This window comes from Heteronotia binoei, chromosome 11, assembly GCF_032191835.1.
Source record: "Heteronotia binoei isolate CCM8104 ecotype False Entrance Well chromosome 11, APGP_CSIRO_Hbin_v1, whole genome shotgun sequence".
NCBI lineage: Eukaryota > Metazoa > Chordata > Lepidosauria > Squamata > Gekkonidae > Heteronotia > Heteronotia binoei.
In genome coordinates this window covers 34,615,204-34,633,122 of record NC_083233.1, presented here as the reverse complement: position 1 = coordinate 34,633,122, position 17,919 = coordinate 34,615,204, and the positions used below count along the sequence as shown (strand labels likewise).

The window sequence follows — 17,919 nt, the reverse complement described above, 5'->3', positions numbered from 1 at the left end:
CACCACACAAAGAATGTCCACTTCAGCTTAAGCGTACCAGTGGAGTCCATTCAGACACCCCTCATCATCCTGGGTACACTACCCAAGTGTGGAAAACTCAGAAATGTCCATATTCCTGTGAACCAGCCCCACACAAACTGCAAGTGAACTGACTCCACTGAAAGGCATGGCTTTTGAGGTGATCCAAGGAGATACTGATGTTCCAGCCAAGATGTTACATAGGTGACAGTCCCTTCACTTCACGTATCTAAGTCATTGTACTGGAGACAGTAAGCAATGAACACAGAAGTGTGAATGGGTGTGTGTCTAAGAAAACAGAACATTCAACACAAGCAGATGCAAATGAACAGACATAGACAATTAAAAGACATGCTCATCCTTTTGGAAAGTTTGCTGTGACTTCACAGGCAACAAAGCTTCTAGACCTACCTAGGTGTTCTATACTTACAATAACCCCCGAGTAATAACCTCCAACAGTCACATTTTGGGTTCTTGTAGTAGCAGCAAGACCAACCGTAAGAATTAATACAGACACAATGAGAAGAGTCACCGTTACGTAGAGGGAATTTCTTTTTCTTCTATTGAAAGACCCTAGAAACACACATACAAGAATTGGCTAATTCCATCAGCATGGAGATGCACAGCTTACCCACTCCCATGCTTTCTTGGCTTGTCTGGTTTCTCTGTTCAGGTCATACAAGATGGCTCACTTTAACACTTAAATTCCAATACAAAGGCAAGAGCTGTGCTTTGCCATTGCACTGCTGATTTTCACGGACTGTGGATTTGCTGCCTAATGATGCAATGCCTCAGGACGTTCGCTTGCACAAACCCTACTGAAACAAAGAGTAGCCACATAAGAACATGACTATGCTCTCATGCAGTGTCCATTCAGCCTCAACAGACAAGCTATGGAACCTAAGAAGCATCCCTAAAAATTTCACAATAATAAAAAAAATCCTCCTAGAATAGGTCTGCAGAATTTGTGACCTAAACAAGCTAATCAGAGCCTGCAGACCTTATGATTGTGGCCTGCTGAGTGTATGCCTGACAATGTCAGTTGCATGCAAGGCGGAAAACTGGAGAGTTTTCCAACGCACTAACTGTGGGCAGGCTGCTGCAATGGCTAAACTTCTCATGCTTCCTGCTGATAAATCTACTCCCCCCGCTTTTACTTGAGTGTAACATCAGTCAGCACTGCATCAGTTTGCTGGGCAGAACCACCATCAAGGGGGCACGGGCAACTCCCACCCTTAGCAGAAAGCATTGGAAGGCAGCTGCTGATGCCTCAGTCACTAGCAGTGAGTAAAGCATTCTGTTGCCAACCAGTTGGTCACCCTCAGTAGAAGTCATGCTGCAGATACCAGTAAGGGCAACTGGCCAATCAGCCACTGTTCATTAGCACCGATTGAGGCATCTTTCTCTCCCCCACTCCACTTCTTTGCACTTGCACTATAGCTGCAGCCATCAGTTTTGGCTTATGAACTTTTTTGCCAGATAATGCTGTGTGCGTGTAGAGGGAAAGCAAAAGGAGATAATAGTGTCCTGTGAAGATCCTTCAATTATATCTAGCTAATTAATGCACAGGTGGTGGGAAGATCAAGCCTTCTGAATCAGATTGAGTCAAATCTGGCCTTGTGGTCCAGCCTTCTGCAACCAAGGAAATTCCAAGAGTTTAACAGAGCACCCAAAGTAGCCGAATCAAAATATTCAGTCCAGTTATTTGAACCAGCTCTTTAAAATAGGCTGGTTTAAAATGAAATCCATATTTAACACAGACACATTTTAAGAGATTGTATGTGCAGACTCTTTAACACTGTGATCCCCACCATAAAGGAGCCTCAGGAGGTGGGGGTCTCTCCTTCACTGGATTTTTTTAAACAAAGGCTTGATGGCCATCTGACAGCAATGCTGATTCTGTGAACTCAGGCAGATCATGAGGAGGGCAGTAAGGGTTGCATCAGTGCTTAGTTCTCATGGCCTTTTTTTACACACCCAGGAAAATGCTGTTCCCCACTTTGAGATCAGTCAGCAATTTTTCTCCAGGCCAGTTTGGCCAGGGATGATGATGATATTGGATTTATATCCTGCTATACTCTGAATCTCAGAGCGGTCACAATCTCCTTTACCTCCCCCCACCAATAAACACCCTGTGAGGTAGGTGGGGCTGAGAGAGCTCTTACAGCAGCTGCCCTTTCAAGGACAACTCCTACAAGAGCTATGGTTGACCCAAGGCCATTCCAGCAGCTGCAAGTGGAGGAGTGGGGAATCAAACCCGGTTTCCCAGACAAGAGTCCTCACACTTAACCACTATATCATACTGGATCCTGGAGTCCCCTCCCCCAATTTTCTGGGTATGAAGCAGGTGTCACTGTGTGTGGTGGGGGGAGAGGTATTTATGAATATCCTCCACTGTGCAGGGGGTTGGACTAGGTGACCCTAGAGGTCCCTTCCAGTTCTATGATTCTATTATGTTATGCTGCCCACCAAAGCATTTCCTGGCAGTCATATAAAGAACTAATCCTGGCTTTCCTCTACCATACCTCATTGGAACAAGAGGTGCTTCAGCCCAGGAGGCAACACTATTATGTCTGTTTGGGTCACCGAGTTGAGAAAGTGCCTCCATCATAGGATAATGCTTTGCCTGGAATATTGTGTGGGACATTTTGTTTAACAGTTCGCAGTTTCCCTCACACGCAGCCATTCTGTTGTGGTGCCATCTACCTGGTCTCTAGATTCCAAAAGTGCCCCCTGGTTCAGTGAGGTGGGAGACTTTTGTCTTGGTCCTCCAAAGAACACACTGAGAAAAAGTAAGCTTTGACAGTGTAATACAATAAACCAGAAGCAGTATCATCTGACATTAAATTTATATTTATTGTATTTATATTCCTCCTTTCTTCCCCACTTTTCTTTCATGGAGTGAAAGCAACTTACACAGAATTCCTGGAAGCTCTCTCATCCAAGGACTGACCAGACCCAGATCTGTTGATCTGCAAGGCTATAGTACATCTTATGCCCTGTATCCATACCTTGGGACTTCTGAAGTCAAGCATCATAAATATGACACAACAGGCCATGTATGAATACTTAAACCATCATCCAAAGAACATGGGCATGAAGAAATGCAATTTTGCCCAGCAGTTACTTGCCTTTGTTTCTGGAAAGTTTAGGGAATTCAGTCTGAAAGAAACTTATCTAGCTTAATAATAATAATAATAAATTTATTTTTGTATCCCGCCCTCCCCCGCCAAAGGCAGGCTCAGGGCGGCTCACAGACATGGAACAACCATGATTTCAGTAAAATACAAGCAATACAATAAGACAAATTAAAATACAATTAATTTACAGTTGTAAATTAGGTTAAAATTAGATAAAACAGCTGTTATGTATTAATAATTAAGGTGCTACAATTCACAGTCATATATAAGATGGCTAAAAGTCAATTTAGCCGGGTTCTATCTTGAAAGCGAGCTGAAAGAGGTGGTTTTGCAAGCCCTGCGGAACTGATTCAGGTCCCGCAGGGCTCGCACAACCTCTGGAAGTTGATTCCACCATCGAGGGGCCATTGTTGAGAAGGCTTGCTCCCTCGTTGTTTTCAGTCTAGCCTCTCTTGGTCCAGGGATTTTAAAAAGGTTTTGGGAACTGGATCTCAGTGCTCTCTGGGGAACATATGGGGAGAGGCGGTCCCTAAGGTAGGCAGGTCCTCGGCCATATAGGGCTTTAAAGGTAATAACCAGCACCTTATAGCGAACACGATACACAACCGGCAGCCAGTGCAGCTCCCACAGCCCAGGCTGCACGTGTCCTTAGTGCATGAACAGAGAAAGTGTCCTTATGCATGAACAGAGAAAGCCAAAAGGAAATCGTTCCTTTCATACTTGCTGCCATATATAGCAGTGCTGTCCTATGTAAAATTACACTCTCCTAAATCCATTAGAGACTACGTGTTTAGAAGGGTGTAATTCACTGTGAATTCTGTAGGGCAAGAGACATTCAAGCAGCAGCACCTGAAGCGGAACATCACCCACCTCCTCCCTGCTTTGGCACTTGGGACATTATAGCCATGAAATCCTAAGGAACATTTTCTAACTGGGAAGGGAGCCCCATTGAAAGCAATGCAGTCTATCTGAGTGGCAACTTAAACCACAGTTTAAACCAGTGCTTTAAACCAATATGTCCTGCCTGTAAGTGTCTCTGTGCTGTCTAAGTAGAGCAACCAAAACAGGATTGTCTACAAGGTCATGATCCAACCATCTTCCAAGTAGCCTCACCCCAGCTTAACTGGTTGTTCTTCCAGCGTGGCTCTTTCTCCTTCAATGGGAGGAAAGCTTCAGTCAAAAGGAAAGGTGGGGTATAAATATTTTAATAAAGAAATAAACTTTGCTCAGAGGAGGGGTAGGATCCATCCTGAGGACCCCAAGCATGGCTAGTGGGTGCCATTTATCTTGGTAGGTCACAAGTTTTGCAGCGCTGTACTAGTGTCACAAAGACTTTTAAACTGCCTCTCCTCAGCTACATCCTTTCCAATCAAGAACACGGGCAAGCAGTTCAGCACTCTCTCTTACTGGAAAGCACAGTGAATGCACAAGTCTTCTGCCCAGCTTTGTCTCTTGAAAACTGAACTATATTAAAGCAAACCTGCAAATAAGTCAGAGATGCTTCAGAAGGCTTATCCAAAAGCATCTAAGTTGCGCATAGCTGCAATAAGGATGGCACATCCCAAGTTTCAAAATTTACCCCCAAAAGAACTTGTATTTCATTTGAATATAAAAACATTCTTGCTGGATGAGGCCATATGGCTCAGTACCTTGTTTAGTAATTTATCACCCACCTCAATGGACAGAACACATGAGGGGTACTTCACTGCTGAAGTTACTGAGGGAATTTGTAACTGTTCTCTGAGAAAGTGAATGGATGCACACACCTAAGCACTTCATCACAAGCTCCCATGATAGAAGGAAACCAGAGGCAAGTATAAGTTCATTCAACTCTTCTTTTTTTGGGAGGGGGGAAGAGGAGGCAGAACATGGTCAAATCTGAGTCCTTTTCATTAAAGAAAAGAAAAGAAAGAAACCTGCTATAACACAGCCAGCAGGAAACACTAAGAACTGACCAACTTTTGGAATCGATGACACAGCCTATTTGATGCACTAGTATGTGTGAGAAAAGTGTTTGTGTTTTCAGTTTTCTTTTGCAACATCTTCAGCCCGTCTTGGATAATCCATCTCTGCCCAATTCTTTTAAACTCTAGAGACATGCAGGCTAGGCCAATATTTCTACAGCCTACTGTATCCATCATGACAAAATTCCTTAAGGCTGCCATCTTAAGCATGCATCCTTAGAAGCAAATCCCTTTCAAAGTGAAAAGACCTTCTCCACCCAATTAAACAGGGTTAAGATTAGGTTGCATTTTTTTTTAAAAAAAGTTAAGACTGGAGGGACTTCGGATTAATCAAAGCAGCAGCATCCCATACGGACAATAGCACTGTTTAATAGCAGCAGTTTTAAATGTGCTTCTTAGCGAAGAGAGCCCTGGGGTTTACTCCCGAGGAGGCCCAGCGGAGGCGAATGGCAGGGAGATGTGAAGAGGCTTGAAATGAAAACCGAGGCCCTCTCCAGCCGCCTCTTTCGGTTCTAGGAGTCCCCCAGCTCAGCTACGCAGAAGGCACTCGGGCGCTCCCACCCTTTCAACCGGCTGCCCTCTTGCTGCAAGCGGCCACTCTGCAGAAAGGAGGCCAGGCTGGCAGCAGGGGTCCAGGGCAAGGGGCAGCGGCAGCCTGTCTACCAGCGCGAGCAAAAGCCCGAGCGAGCGAGCTGGGTCAAGGGCGATCCCTGCAACGGAATCCGAAGGGGATTCTTCTTGCCTTCCTCGCCAAGCGAAGCCAAAAGCCATCCAAGGAGTCTCCGCGGCGCACCTGCCGTTCTCCCCCGCGCCCAAGCGTCCCCGGAGCCCGTCGCTCTGCCCGCGCCCAGCCCGCCTCCAGTCCTCCCCCTCGCTCGCCAGGCAAGAGCCGAGAGGACGCCGCCGCCACTCACTCACCCATGGAGTCGGAGGAGAGGGGGATGGCGCTGGGACGCGGCTGAGTCAAGGCCTGACGCATGGTGGCTGGCTGGCGGGCGGCTCCTCCCGGGTGCCGGCGGGCCTGTGAAGGGAAGGGGGCTTCGCGGCGCCTACCGACCGGGGCACATCCGCCCGCTCTGCCCCAGGCGCGGGCTCCGGGCGGGCAGCAACTAGAGGCGGCCGTCGACGCTTGCGCAAGCCGGAGAGGGCGCAGCTCCCTCCAAAACACTGGCGGGGAGGGAGAGGGGCTTCCTGCCTTCCCACGCTTTTGCGCAGCCAGCAGGGCGCACTTGGCCAAACACCCGCTCCGGTGGGTTACTGCCTGCATATACTTATTCCTGCTGGCGCCGATCCCTTGGAAAGGGAATTCCCGAGTAGCATTAGGCAAGCATGAGAAGCCGTGAGCTCTGGATTCGGAGTTGCCAACCTACTCAATTATTATTTAAATAATGTTTAAAGTTCTTACTGTTAAATCTAATGTTTTTATTTATTATTGTATATGTACGAAATGTTGTTAGCCGCCCTGAGCCTGCCTAGGCGGGGTACAAATAAAATTTATTATTATTATTATTATAGAGCCCCCATGTTGACTGACTCGAAAATTAGTCCCCAAACACAGGCAATGTGGATTGATGTGTAGTCGGTCTTGTTTGATCACCAGCCTTTCCCACCCATCAATCGATTAATGAATGATGGATTCACTAAACTTCTCTAGAGGTCCAGTCACAGGTATAGGTTCCTTTTTGGATAAATTCTTGAAGGATTCAAAGTTGATGTGCAATTTAATGAAGACACTACTACTGTCTGTTGGAAAATAAAGCAAGAGTGCACTGACATCGTTGAGGTGAACAAAATTTATTCCAGCATAAACTTCCATGTAGCATATAGTGTCCAGCTCTAATAACTAGCATGAATTTATGACTCTAGCTGCTATGCTTGATGCAACCTGCATCTGATGAGGTGACCTCTGACCAACAAAAACTAATTTTGGAACAGGACTGTCAAGTGCCAGTGAACTCCTGTTTGAATTTGCTGCTGTGGACTAACAAAGCCCTTCCTGCGGAGTTTTCTCTGCAAAAAGAAGGGGCCACTTTTAATTGGTCTTTGATATTTAATATTGCATTTAATGCACCTGAACCAAAATATCCTCAACATCATAGAGGAACGCTTTTACATTTCAGATCTACTTAAACTGCACCCCCCCCCCCCAAATTAATCAAGCTTTATAAATGTGCCAATCAAGTCAACAAATATTTGCTCCCTTAGATTTGTTTCTTTGGTTATTTATATTCCCCCTTTCTGTTTGTTCAAGGCACTGAGCCTGTCAATCAATATAACAATAAAATATTAAAATTAAGTTGCCACGTTAAGCAAAAGGAGCAAAGCAAACTGCAGCATAAAATGACATTGCCGAATGCCCAGCTGAAACCCGATGCCAGCAATGAATCAGAGTCCTTCAATGAAGAAGGGATGCATCAATATTAAGTATTTAAAAGTTTCATAAGCAACATCACAAAACTGGCTATACATTACTAAGTTCATTCTGTATGTTCTGCAGCTGAGGGTATCACCAGCAGCATCCTAAGCAGAGCCACACCCTCACACAGTTCAGTGTTCTTAGAAGGATGTAACTCTGTCTAGGATGGCACAGCAAGCTTCATTCACTTTGGGTCTCCACTGGGGAGAAAGACCGAGTATAAATCAGTTTTAAAGGGTTTTATTAGTTTTCTAGAAATGGGGGATAAGGGGTAAAGGAGGATAAGAAATTTAAGTTACACATCAATCTTAGTCTGCATATAAAGCACTTTCATGAAATACAAATCTGCATCTACTATACTTTCTTAAAATACATAAATTGTCACATATTATTATTATTATTATTATTATTATTATTATTATTATTATTATTATTATCTTTTAGCTTTACATCATCAACATTTTGGTATTTTGTATTGTAAATCTTGTTAAGATATCTGTTTAATTTGACATTTTCAACAAAAGCAACCTTATAGCACAAAGTACAGGAGAAAGGAGATATAAGTTCACATCAGAGAATCTTAAGAGTCTTGAGTATCTAACTAAGTATAGAATTTCAACAAATGTTTTCTTGTTTCTTCCTTAGATTTCCCAGCCAACAGCTGGGATAAGTAGTCCAACTCGGCTGTTTCAAGAATTTTTCCCACCAAGTCCATTCTTGTGGGAATTTCCTGAAGTTTCCATCTCTGTGCCAAAAGAATCCTGGCCTGAGTATAAAGCAAAGCAATAATACAATTGTAAATTTCCAGTCCTGCTGTATATAGGATCATTGGCTGCTCTAAGTCTGTGAACTGTAAATACTCTAGGAGCTGAAATAAATTGGTTTCCTCCCCCCCCCCCTCTACATTTTTTCAATTAACATAAAATTCAGCCTTAATATTACAAAAACGGTCCTTAGTTTGGGCTTTGGAGCTCTTAAGTCATACAGGCAAAACTGACTAACACAGAAATTAACAACACATCTGAAACACTGTTCGTCTGTGATTAATTTCTAAAAGGAGAGATGCTCCTCAACTCAAGCCCATTCTTTCTCATCCTAGCTGTGCAAAGGTGGGCTGTGTTCATGAAGAAAATGTACTGGGCTCATGATCAGAGATAACATAAGAACATAAGAGAAGCCATGTTGGATCAGGCCAACGGCCCATCAAGTCCAACACTCTGTGTCACACAGTGGCAAAAAATTTTATATATACACATACACTGTGGCTAATAGCCACTGATGGACCTGTGCTCCATATTTTTATCTAAACCCCTCTTGAAGGTGGCTATACTTGTGGCTGCCACCACCTCCTGTGGCAGTGAATTCCACATGTTATTCCCTTTGGGTGAAGAAGTACTTCCTTTTATCCGTTTTAACCTTTCTGCTCAGCAATTTCATCGAATGCCCACGAGTTCTTGTATTGTGAGAAAGGGAGAAAAGTACTTCTTTCTCTATTTTCTCCATCCCATGCATTATCTTGTAAACCTCTATCATGTCAGCCCGCAGTCGACGTTTCTCCAAGCTAAAGAGTCCCAAGCGTTTCAACCTTTCTTCATAGGGAAAGTGCTCCAGCCCTTTAATCATTCTAGTTGCCCTTCTCTGGACTTTCTCCAATGCTATAATATCCTTTTTGAGGTGCGGCGATCAGAACTGCACACAGTACTCCAAATGAGACCGCACCATCGATTTATACAGTGGCATTATGATACTGGCTGATTTGTTTTCAGTTCCCTTCCTAATAATTCCCAGCATGGCGTTGGCCTTTTTTATTGCAGACGCACACTGTCTTGACATTTTCAGTGAGTTATCTACCACGACCCCAAGATCTCTCTCTTGGTCAGTCTCTGCCAGTTCACACCCCATCAACTTGTATTTGTAGCTGGGATTCTTGGCCCCAATGTGCATTACTTTGCACTTGGCCACATTGAACTGCATCTGCCACGTTGACGCCCACTCACCCAGCCTCAACAGATCCCTTTGGAGTTCCTCACAATCCTCTCTGGTTCTCACCACCCTGAACAATTTAGTGTCATCCGCAAACTTGGCCACTTCACTGCTCACTCCCAACTCTAAATCATTTATGAACAAGTTAAAGAGCATGGGACCCAGTACCGAGCCCTGCGGCACCCCACTGCTTACCGTCCTCCACTGCGAAGACTGCCCATTTATACTGACTCTCTGCTTCCTATTACTAAGCCAGTTTTTGATCCACAAGAGGACCTGTCCTTTTACTCCATGACTCTCAAGTTTTCTAAGGAGCCTTTGATGAGGAACTTTATCAAAAGCTTTCTCGAAGTCAAGGTAAACAACATCTATCGGGTCGCCTTTGTCCACATGTTTGTTCACCCCCTCAAAGAAATGTAACAGGTTAGTGAGGCAAGATCTTCCCTTGCAGAACCCATGCTGAGTCTTCCTCAATAACCCGTGTTCATCAATGTGCCTACTCATTCTGTCCTTGATAATGGTTTCTACCAACTTTCCCGGTATTGAAGTCAGACTGACTGGCCTGTAATTTCCCGGATCTCCTCTGGAACCCTTTTTAAAGATGGGGGTGACATTTGCTACCTTCCAGTCCTCAGGAACGGAGGCAGATTTCAATGAAAGATTACAGATTTTTGTTAGATCCACAAGTTCAACTTTGAGTTCTTTCAGAACTCTCGGATGTATGCCATCCGGACCCGGTGACTTATTAGTTTTTAATTTGTCTATCAGTTGTAGGACCTCCTCTTTTGTCACCTCAATCTGACTCAGGTCTTTCAACACCCCTTCCAAAATTAGTGGTTCTGGGGCGGGCAAAAAGTTCTCGTCTTCCACAGTGAAGATGGAGGCAAAAAATTCATTTAGCTTCTCAGCCATTTCCCTATCCTCCTTCAGTAATCCTTTTACCCCATGGTCATCCAAGGGCCCCACTGCCTTCCTGGCTGGTTTCCTACTTCTAATATATTTGAAGAAATTTTTATTGTTGGTCTTTATGTTTTTTGCAATATGCTCCTCATAGTCCCTTTTTGCCTGCCTGATCACAGTCTTGCATTTGATTTGCCACAGCCTGTGTTCCCTTTTACTAATCTCACTTGGAGTGGTTTTCCACCGCTTAAAGGAGTCCTTCTTACCTTTTACAGCTTCCATTACTTTGTTTGTTAACCACGCAGGCCTTTTCTTATGCCTGTTTGTGCCTTTCCTAACTTGTGGTATGTATTTTATCTGAGCTTCTAGGATTATAGTTTTAAATAGCGTCCAAGCTTCCCCAAGGGTTTTGACCGTATGTACCTTTCCTTTCAGTTTCCTCCTCACATGCCTCCTCATCTCAGTGTATTTACCCCTTTTAAAGTTAAACGTGGTTGTGGCGGTCTTTTTGGACAACTCCCTATTTATACAAACGGTGAAATCAATAACATTATGGTCACTGCTCCCAAGCGGCTCAATCACTTTTACATCTCTCACCAAGTCTTGGGCATTACTTAGGACCAAATCCAGGATCACCCCACCCCTGGTAGGTTCTGAGACCATCTGCTCCATAGCACAGTCATTGAGAGCATCAAGAAACTCAATCTCTTTCTCTCGACCAGAACACATATTGACCCAATCAATCTGCGGGTAGTTAAAATCACCTATTACGACACAGTTTTTACGTTTAGCCGCTATCTTTAAGCCTTCCATCATATTATAATCGTCCTCTCTCTTTTGATTTGGTGGGCGATAACAAATTCCCATAGTTAAATTTCCTTTTGGGCCCTCTATTTCAACCCAAAGCATTTCTAAAAGTGAATCTAATTCTCTGACCTCAGTCTTACTGGACCGTATATCCTCTCTGACATACAGAGCCACCCCACCTCCAACCCTTCCCTCCCTATCCTTCCGATATAGCTTATATCCAGGAATCACCGTGTCCCACTGATTCTCCTCATTCCACCAAGTTTCTGAAATTCCCACAATGTCTATGTTTTCTCCCAACACTAAACATTCCAATTCACCAATTTTACTTTGAACACTTCTAGCATTTGCATACAAACATCTATAATTTCCCAGGCGAGCTAGGCCCGCCACCTTCCTCCTGCCACCTCGAGACTCTGGCAGACAGTCCGTATTGTTTGTCGCCTTCACAGTGGACAACTCTGGTCCGTTACCCGGTAGAAAAATAGCAGCTAACCCTTCATCTCTTTGAGACGAGTCCTCCCGAACCAGAGACATTTCATCTCCTGTCGGCTTTCCCCCAAGATTTAGTTTAAAAACTGCTCTGCCACCTTTTTGATTTTAAGCGCCAGCAGCCTGGTTCCATCCGGGGACAAGTGGAGACCATCTCTTTTGTACAGCTCCCGCTTGTTCCAGAAAGCATCCCAGTGCCTAACAAACTTAAACCCTTCCTCCTTACACCATCGTCTCATCCACACATTGAGACTTCTAATTTGTGCCTGTCTCTCCTGCCCTGCACGTGGAACAGGTAGCACTTCCGAGAAGGCTACCTTGGAGGTCCTGGCCTTAAGTCTCCCGCCTAGCAGCCTAAATTTTTCCTCCAGGACCTCATGACTGCATTTCCCCACATCGTTGGTGCCAACATGCACCACGACCACAGGCTCCTCCCCAGCACTGTCTATCAGTCTATCTACTACACGCGTAATGTCCGCTACCTTCGCACCAGGCAGGCAAGTCACCATACGGTCAGTACGCGGTTTTGCCACCCAGCTGTCTACTTGCCTTAGGATCGAATCACCAACTACCAACCCCCCCCCCTCTCCCCCTGCTCAGGGATGGTTCCTTGGCGCGAAAGGATTCCCGCTCACCAACCGAAGAAGAGGTCCCTTCTGAGGGCGCATTCCCCTTGTCCTCAGCACGGTGCCCTGTTCCCTCTCGACCCTCTCGCTCCCTGGCAGCAACGGGGCTGCTATATTCAGAGTGGGGCTCAACTAATACGCCCCCAAGAGTCTTCCCCAAGTGCCTAACTGACCTCTCTGCTTCTCCAGGGCAGTCACCTCGGCCTCAAGGGTACGAACTCGTTCCCTGAGGACCAGGAGCTCCTTGCATCGAGCACACACCCAAGACTTCTGTCCTTTGGGCAGATAGTCATACATGTGACACTCAGTGCAAAACACTGGAAAGCCCCCAACCCCCTGCTGGCATTCTATCTTCATGATATATATATATATTAAAATATACAGTCCTCTTTAAATGCTGTTTGTTTAAGTGGCTCCCCTTCTGGAGGGTCAACTTACCTTACCTCAACTTACCTTATTGGGAACTTACCTTATTTGGAGAACAAGGAAATCAGGGATCTGGGTTCCTGGCCCTTAGAGAGCCCCTAGGCGAAGAGCCACAGGCCAAGAGCCCTTTAGCTCTCGCTCTTTGGCAAGGCGCAGCTTAAAATGCAAAGAGGGTGGAGTAGAGGCACTCCTCAGCAATCAGCAGCAATCACTCTTAATCTCTTTCACCCTTAGGCCAGTCAACCAAACAAAGAGCAGTCAACCAAACAAAGAGCAGTTCCCCAGCTATCACACCTTAGAATTTTAGGCAGCCCCACAAACCTTAGAATGAAGTCCTTCAAAACTCAGAAATTCTCAGCAATTTCTCCAGCTGTCTCAGCTATCAGAGCTGCTCTGCTCCTCTCAGACCTCTGTGAGATGTGCTCAGCCTTTGGCAAGGCGCAGCTTAAAATGCAAAGAGGGTGGAGTAGAGGCACTCCTCAGCAATCAGCAGCAATCACTCTTAATCTCTTTCACCCTTAGGCCAGTCAACCAAACAAAGAGCAGTCAACCAAACAAAGAGCAGTTCCCCAGCTATCACACCTTAGAATTTTAGGCAGCCCCACAAACCTTAGAATGAAGTCCTTCAAAACTCAGAAATTCTCAGCAATTTCTCCAGCTGTCTCAGCTATCAGAGCTGCTCTGCTCCTCTCAGACCTCTGTGAGATGTGCTCAGCCTTTGGCTGAGATAGTCTTGTTATTATTAGTACTGGATAGCCCAAGCTAGCCTGATCTCATCAGAGCTTGGATGCTAAGTAGGGTTGGCCCTGGTTAGTATTTGGATGGGAGACCACCAAGGAATACTAGGGTCTCTGTGCAGAGGCAGGCAATGGCAAACTACCTCTGAATGTCTCTTGTCTTGAAAACCCTACAGGGTCACCATAAACTGCATATTGAAAGCAAAAAAAATACATGAAGATCCAAAAAGGGACTTGAGGGTTCACTCCTGCCTTAAAACAATCTAGCGTGTAAGTAACATAGTGATAGACACATTTATTGTTGCATGAAAAACTGTCTCATATTTACTGTTGATATTAGTGGTATTTAGCCAGAACTATGAAAATCTTCCACTGAGTTGATTCCTATGATCAAGGAGTACTGGGGCATTTTTGTAATTGGCTGGATTCCAGGAACATAGCTTGCAATAGCTGAGGTACTTTTTATTTTATTGCTGAATAAAAATTGGAAGCATGTTAATGTAACTGAGATGAATGTTTCTCTCCACTAAAATATGTTAAGCACTTTGATGGAAGAGCATGTCCTTGAGGTTGCAATCCTGTGCACATTTAGTGGAAACTAAGCCCTCCTCAACAACGTAAGTCTTTCTTCTCAAGCAGGGATCCCAAGAGCCATCAGTGGCCCTCAGACAAAGATTCTCTCTCATATCACCCAGACCAACATGACATGAAAACAACGTGAATTTAATTTTGTCTCCTCTGGGAGCGAGCATAGTGTAATATTTAGGCTATCAGAGAGATCCAGCTCCAAACCCCTATTCTGCCAAGCAAGCTGGCAGCTGGGCAACCCTGAAAAGAGCTCCATCTCAACCTGTCCTACTTCACAGAGTTGTTGTTGTAACAATAGGGGGGAATGGGAAAATGATGTTGTAAGCCACTCTGAGTTCTACTGGGGAAGAAAAGTAGGGTATGAATTAATATAGGATTGGAGTGTACATCTTTTCCACAGAAATCAGTGAGCTGTGAAATGAATTCCTACTTTTCTTTCCTCCATGTTCTGTTCTTATAATCTCTTAATTTTTTTACAGAAGTGTTACCTTGCAATTATTTGATTTGAACTGTGTTCATTTATGTGGATGTCCCGTAATGATTTGAATTTATATATATGTGTTCTTTTAATTGTTGGTAAGTTGCTATAGTGAAAGAGGGTGGGGGGCGAAAGAGGGGGAATGAGCGAGTGAGGTGATTGGTTGGTGACTGAGAGTATGGGCAGAGCTAAGAAATATGTACAGAAAGAGAGAGAGTGGTTAACTCTCACCAGTTAACTCTCAGCAGTGTGGAAGCAGTTAGCAGTTAGTTGTGGTCAGTCAGCGGTCTACAGAGTCTGAGAAGCAGACTTCTGATTAGAATCTCATGCTAGTACTGTGAAAGGCATTAAGATTCTAGGGAAGAAAAGTAGAATACTTCAGAAGGCATATTAGGGGTTAGATAATATGCCTAATATTGTCAGAGTATTATAGGAGTGTGAGAGACAGAATCTGTCAGAAAGTTGAGTTTAGAAGAGAAAGGAGGCTTTGAGAGTGAGGAGTGCGTAAAGTGAAAGAATGACACCTCAGTCAGAAGCTATTATTCACGGAAGAATTAAACTATAAGCATCTTGAAACCAATTAGCTTATTGTACAAATAAAGTTTTATTCTGTTCTATATTATCCTGGAGTCCTATGATATTAAATTATGAGAGTCTCATCCTCAAGGCCACATAGTCCAATGAAGAAGTTTTAGAGCTTGGGCACAAATTCAGTTGGGAATGTTAAATAAAGTGTTTGGAATTAAATTCCTGGTGGCAGCATTACACACAAATTAAAACAGAAGTTGTGACAATGCCCATCATTCAAACACATTACAATCATTATAAAGAATCTAGTTGGAAGAGCAATCATTCCCAGAAGGGGGCAGACTAAAGAAGAAATTGAAGTGAAATCTGGACCACCAAGCAGTCTAACATGAAGCCACTTACAGGAACAACAGACCTGGAACCAACATAAGAAAAAAAGAATTTAGAAATTACTGCTATCCTGCAGCAAAGACAGCATGTCACTTCTGATCCCAGTGTGGCAAGCATAATTTATGGGCATCATACTTCATTCAAAGCTTTAATATGGGGCATAATATTAGTGTGTTGCTGGGAAGGGTTTTCTAATTGTGGTATTTCAGGAACGAAGCAGAATGTAGCAGGGTATTTGGGCCAGTAGTTAGTTAAATTGTCTGGAGTATTTGGCAGATATACAGGAAGATCTACTGAGGATTTGATTGGTTCTGCAAGAAGTTCTCAATACAGCCAGGATAAAGTTTCTTAACTTCCCTCCTCTCAGAATGGCTTTTCCCACAGCTGTTTTCTTCCTTTATCTGCAGTAGGGATCTAAGCTTACATCATTCTTCTGTCTTCCATTTTATCAACTCTGTGAGGTAGGTTAGGCTAATAGATGAAGACATTTTTTAAATTTTTGCTGAACAAAAATTGGAAGCTCTTTTCACTCTTAATGCAAACTCAGAGCACTAATTCATGCATATAGAAAGTGGGCAGCCACTGACAGTAGGTAATTCTGCTGTGTCTTTGCATCAGTAGTAATTGAATGATTCACCTGTATTTGATATTGAGATGGGGGGCTAGTTAAGAAGGATGAAGGAGGTGAGGCCAGAGCAGTAAGTCACACTGAAACAGCCTTCTCCAAGCTTGGGTTCATATGAGCCATGCATGATTTCTTTCTTCTTCTTTTTTTCACATGCTGCGCTTCTGTGCCATAAAAAACAGTGTGGACATAACTGTTTTAGAACAACTGATGTTTTTCTTCTGTTTCAGAAATTTTGGAGAGTCTCCCAAGCTTTTCAGTATGCACAGCTAAAGCATTTTGGTTTTTCCCATGCCTCTGGAACCAATGATGGTGGGAGGTTTAAGGGCAGGCACCATACCATGAGAGAGCCAGTTTGGTGTAGTGGTTAAGTGCACAGATTCTTATCTGGGAGAACTGTGTTTGATTCCTCACTCCTCCACTTGCACCTGCTGGAATGGCCTTGGGTCAGCCATAGCTTTCACAGAGCTGTCTTTGAAAGGACAGCTTCTGGGAGAGTTCTCTCAGCCCCACTCACCTCACAGGGTGTCTGTTGTGAGGGAGCCGCTCTGAGACTCTTGAGATTCAAAGTGAAGGGTGGAGTATAAATCTAGTATCTTCTTCTTCTGATGATGATGTGAAACAGCAAAATAAAAGTAACTATTTTTTTTTTTTTTTTTTTTTTTTTTTTTTAAAAGTAACTATGATGATGTCCCATTAAGGGTTTGTTAATCAGGTCAGTGCTGCTCTGACTGAACTCTGGAAGTCAAAGACAGATTTAATACTTCCAGAACAATAGGTTAGGACAGGGATCCTCAGCTTTATTGAACCTGTGGACATTTTTTGGAGTTTTGAAATCAGGTACTGGGTGCCACAACAATATAACTTGCCATTTGGTTCAATCACAAGATGTTGGGAGGTCCCTCCTATGACAGAGGCAGCTGTACCCCCTGCAGACAAAAAACCGATGCCTTCGGGACACTTCTGAAAAGCACCATTGAAATGGAGGAAAGCCAGGATTGGCTCTTTGCTTTGAAGACGAAGCAAGTGGGCATCAGGGAATACATTGGCAGGCACTCACAGGCATCATGCAGGGCATCAGTGAGCAACAATGCTGCTTGAAGTATTTCCTTTCTAAAGAAAAGGACTACCGGCTGGCTATTTTATTTGAAATGCAACCCATCTGAGAGGATGCTGGATTAGCATTTATCTAAGTCACTGACACTCAAACTTTCTGAAGTGGGACCATCTTTTAAACTTACTGTACTTTTTGATATCCACTTCTAGTTCTCAGGACCCTCTTGCAAAGTAACCCTGGACTACTTTCTTCCCTTCCTACCATAAACTGCAATAATCTCCCATCATGTAACACTGAACCCATGTATATTTTTCATGTTTAATATTTATAAACATATAGCATTACTCTGACACAGGACTATTATTTCTTAGCTATCTCACACATGTGTATGCAAGGTCAGATTTGCCACCCAGTCTCCTCACCCAGCTCATTCTCTTCCTCCTCCTCTCTTCTAGCCTCAGGACACACCCATATGTCCCACGTTTGGGTCCCAACTCACAGTCTGCGAATCACAGCTGCAGGCCAATGAAACGCCTGGGATTTGAAGACAGAGAGAATTCCAAGTCAGTTGAAGGGGAGAAGAAAAGTGATTGCTGGATAACAAAGAATACAGGGGGAGGAAAAGATCCCTAGCAGCTGATACCAAAAGGAAAAGGAGAAGTGGTAAGAGTTCTTGTAACAATAGTAAAGGTAGAGGTAGTCCCTGTGCAAGCACCGAGTTGTTACCAACCCATGGGGTGACGT

General features: G+C 44.1%; 1 protein-coding gene across 3 annotated transcripts in view; it reads right to left on the bottom strand.

Moving 5' to 3' along the window:
• LOC132579162 (transmembrane protein 255A-like) overlaps positions 1-6,114 on the bottom strand; it is a 36,356-nt gene extending 30,242 nt beyond the window's left edge. For 2 of the 3 annotated variants that reach the window (XM_060249369.1, XM_060249370.1), the window contains exons 1-2: positions 6,041-6,114; positions 449-591 (exon numbers count right to left, since the gene is read on the bottom strand). In XM_060249369.1, the coding sequence (XP_060105352.1) occupies positions 449-591; positions 6,041-6,101 (204 nt within the window). In that variant the 5' untranslated portion in view covers positions 6,102-6,114. The remainder of the gene's footprint in view (positions 1-448; positions 592-6,040) is intronic. The other variant, XM_060249371.1, reaches the window with a different exon arrangement.
• Between the last annotated feature and the right edge of the window lie 11,805 nt (positions 6,115-17,919).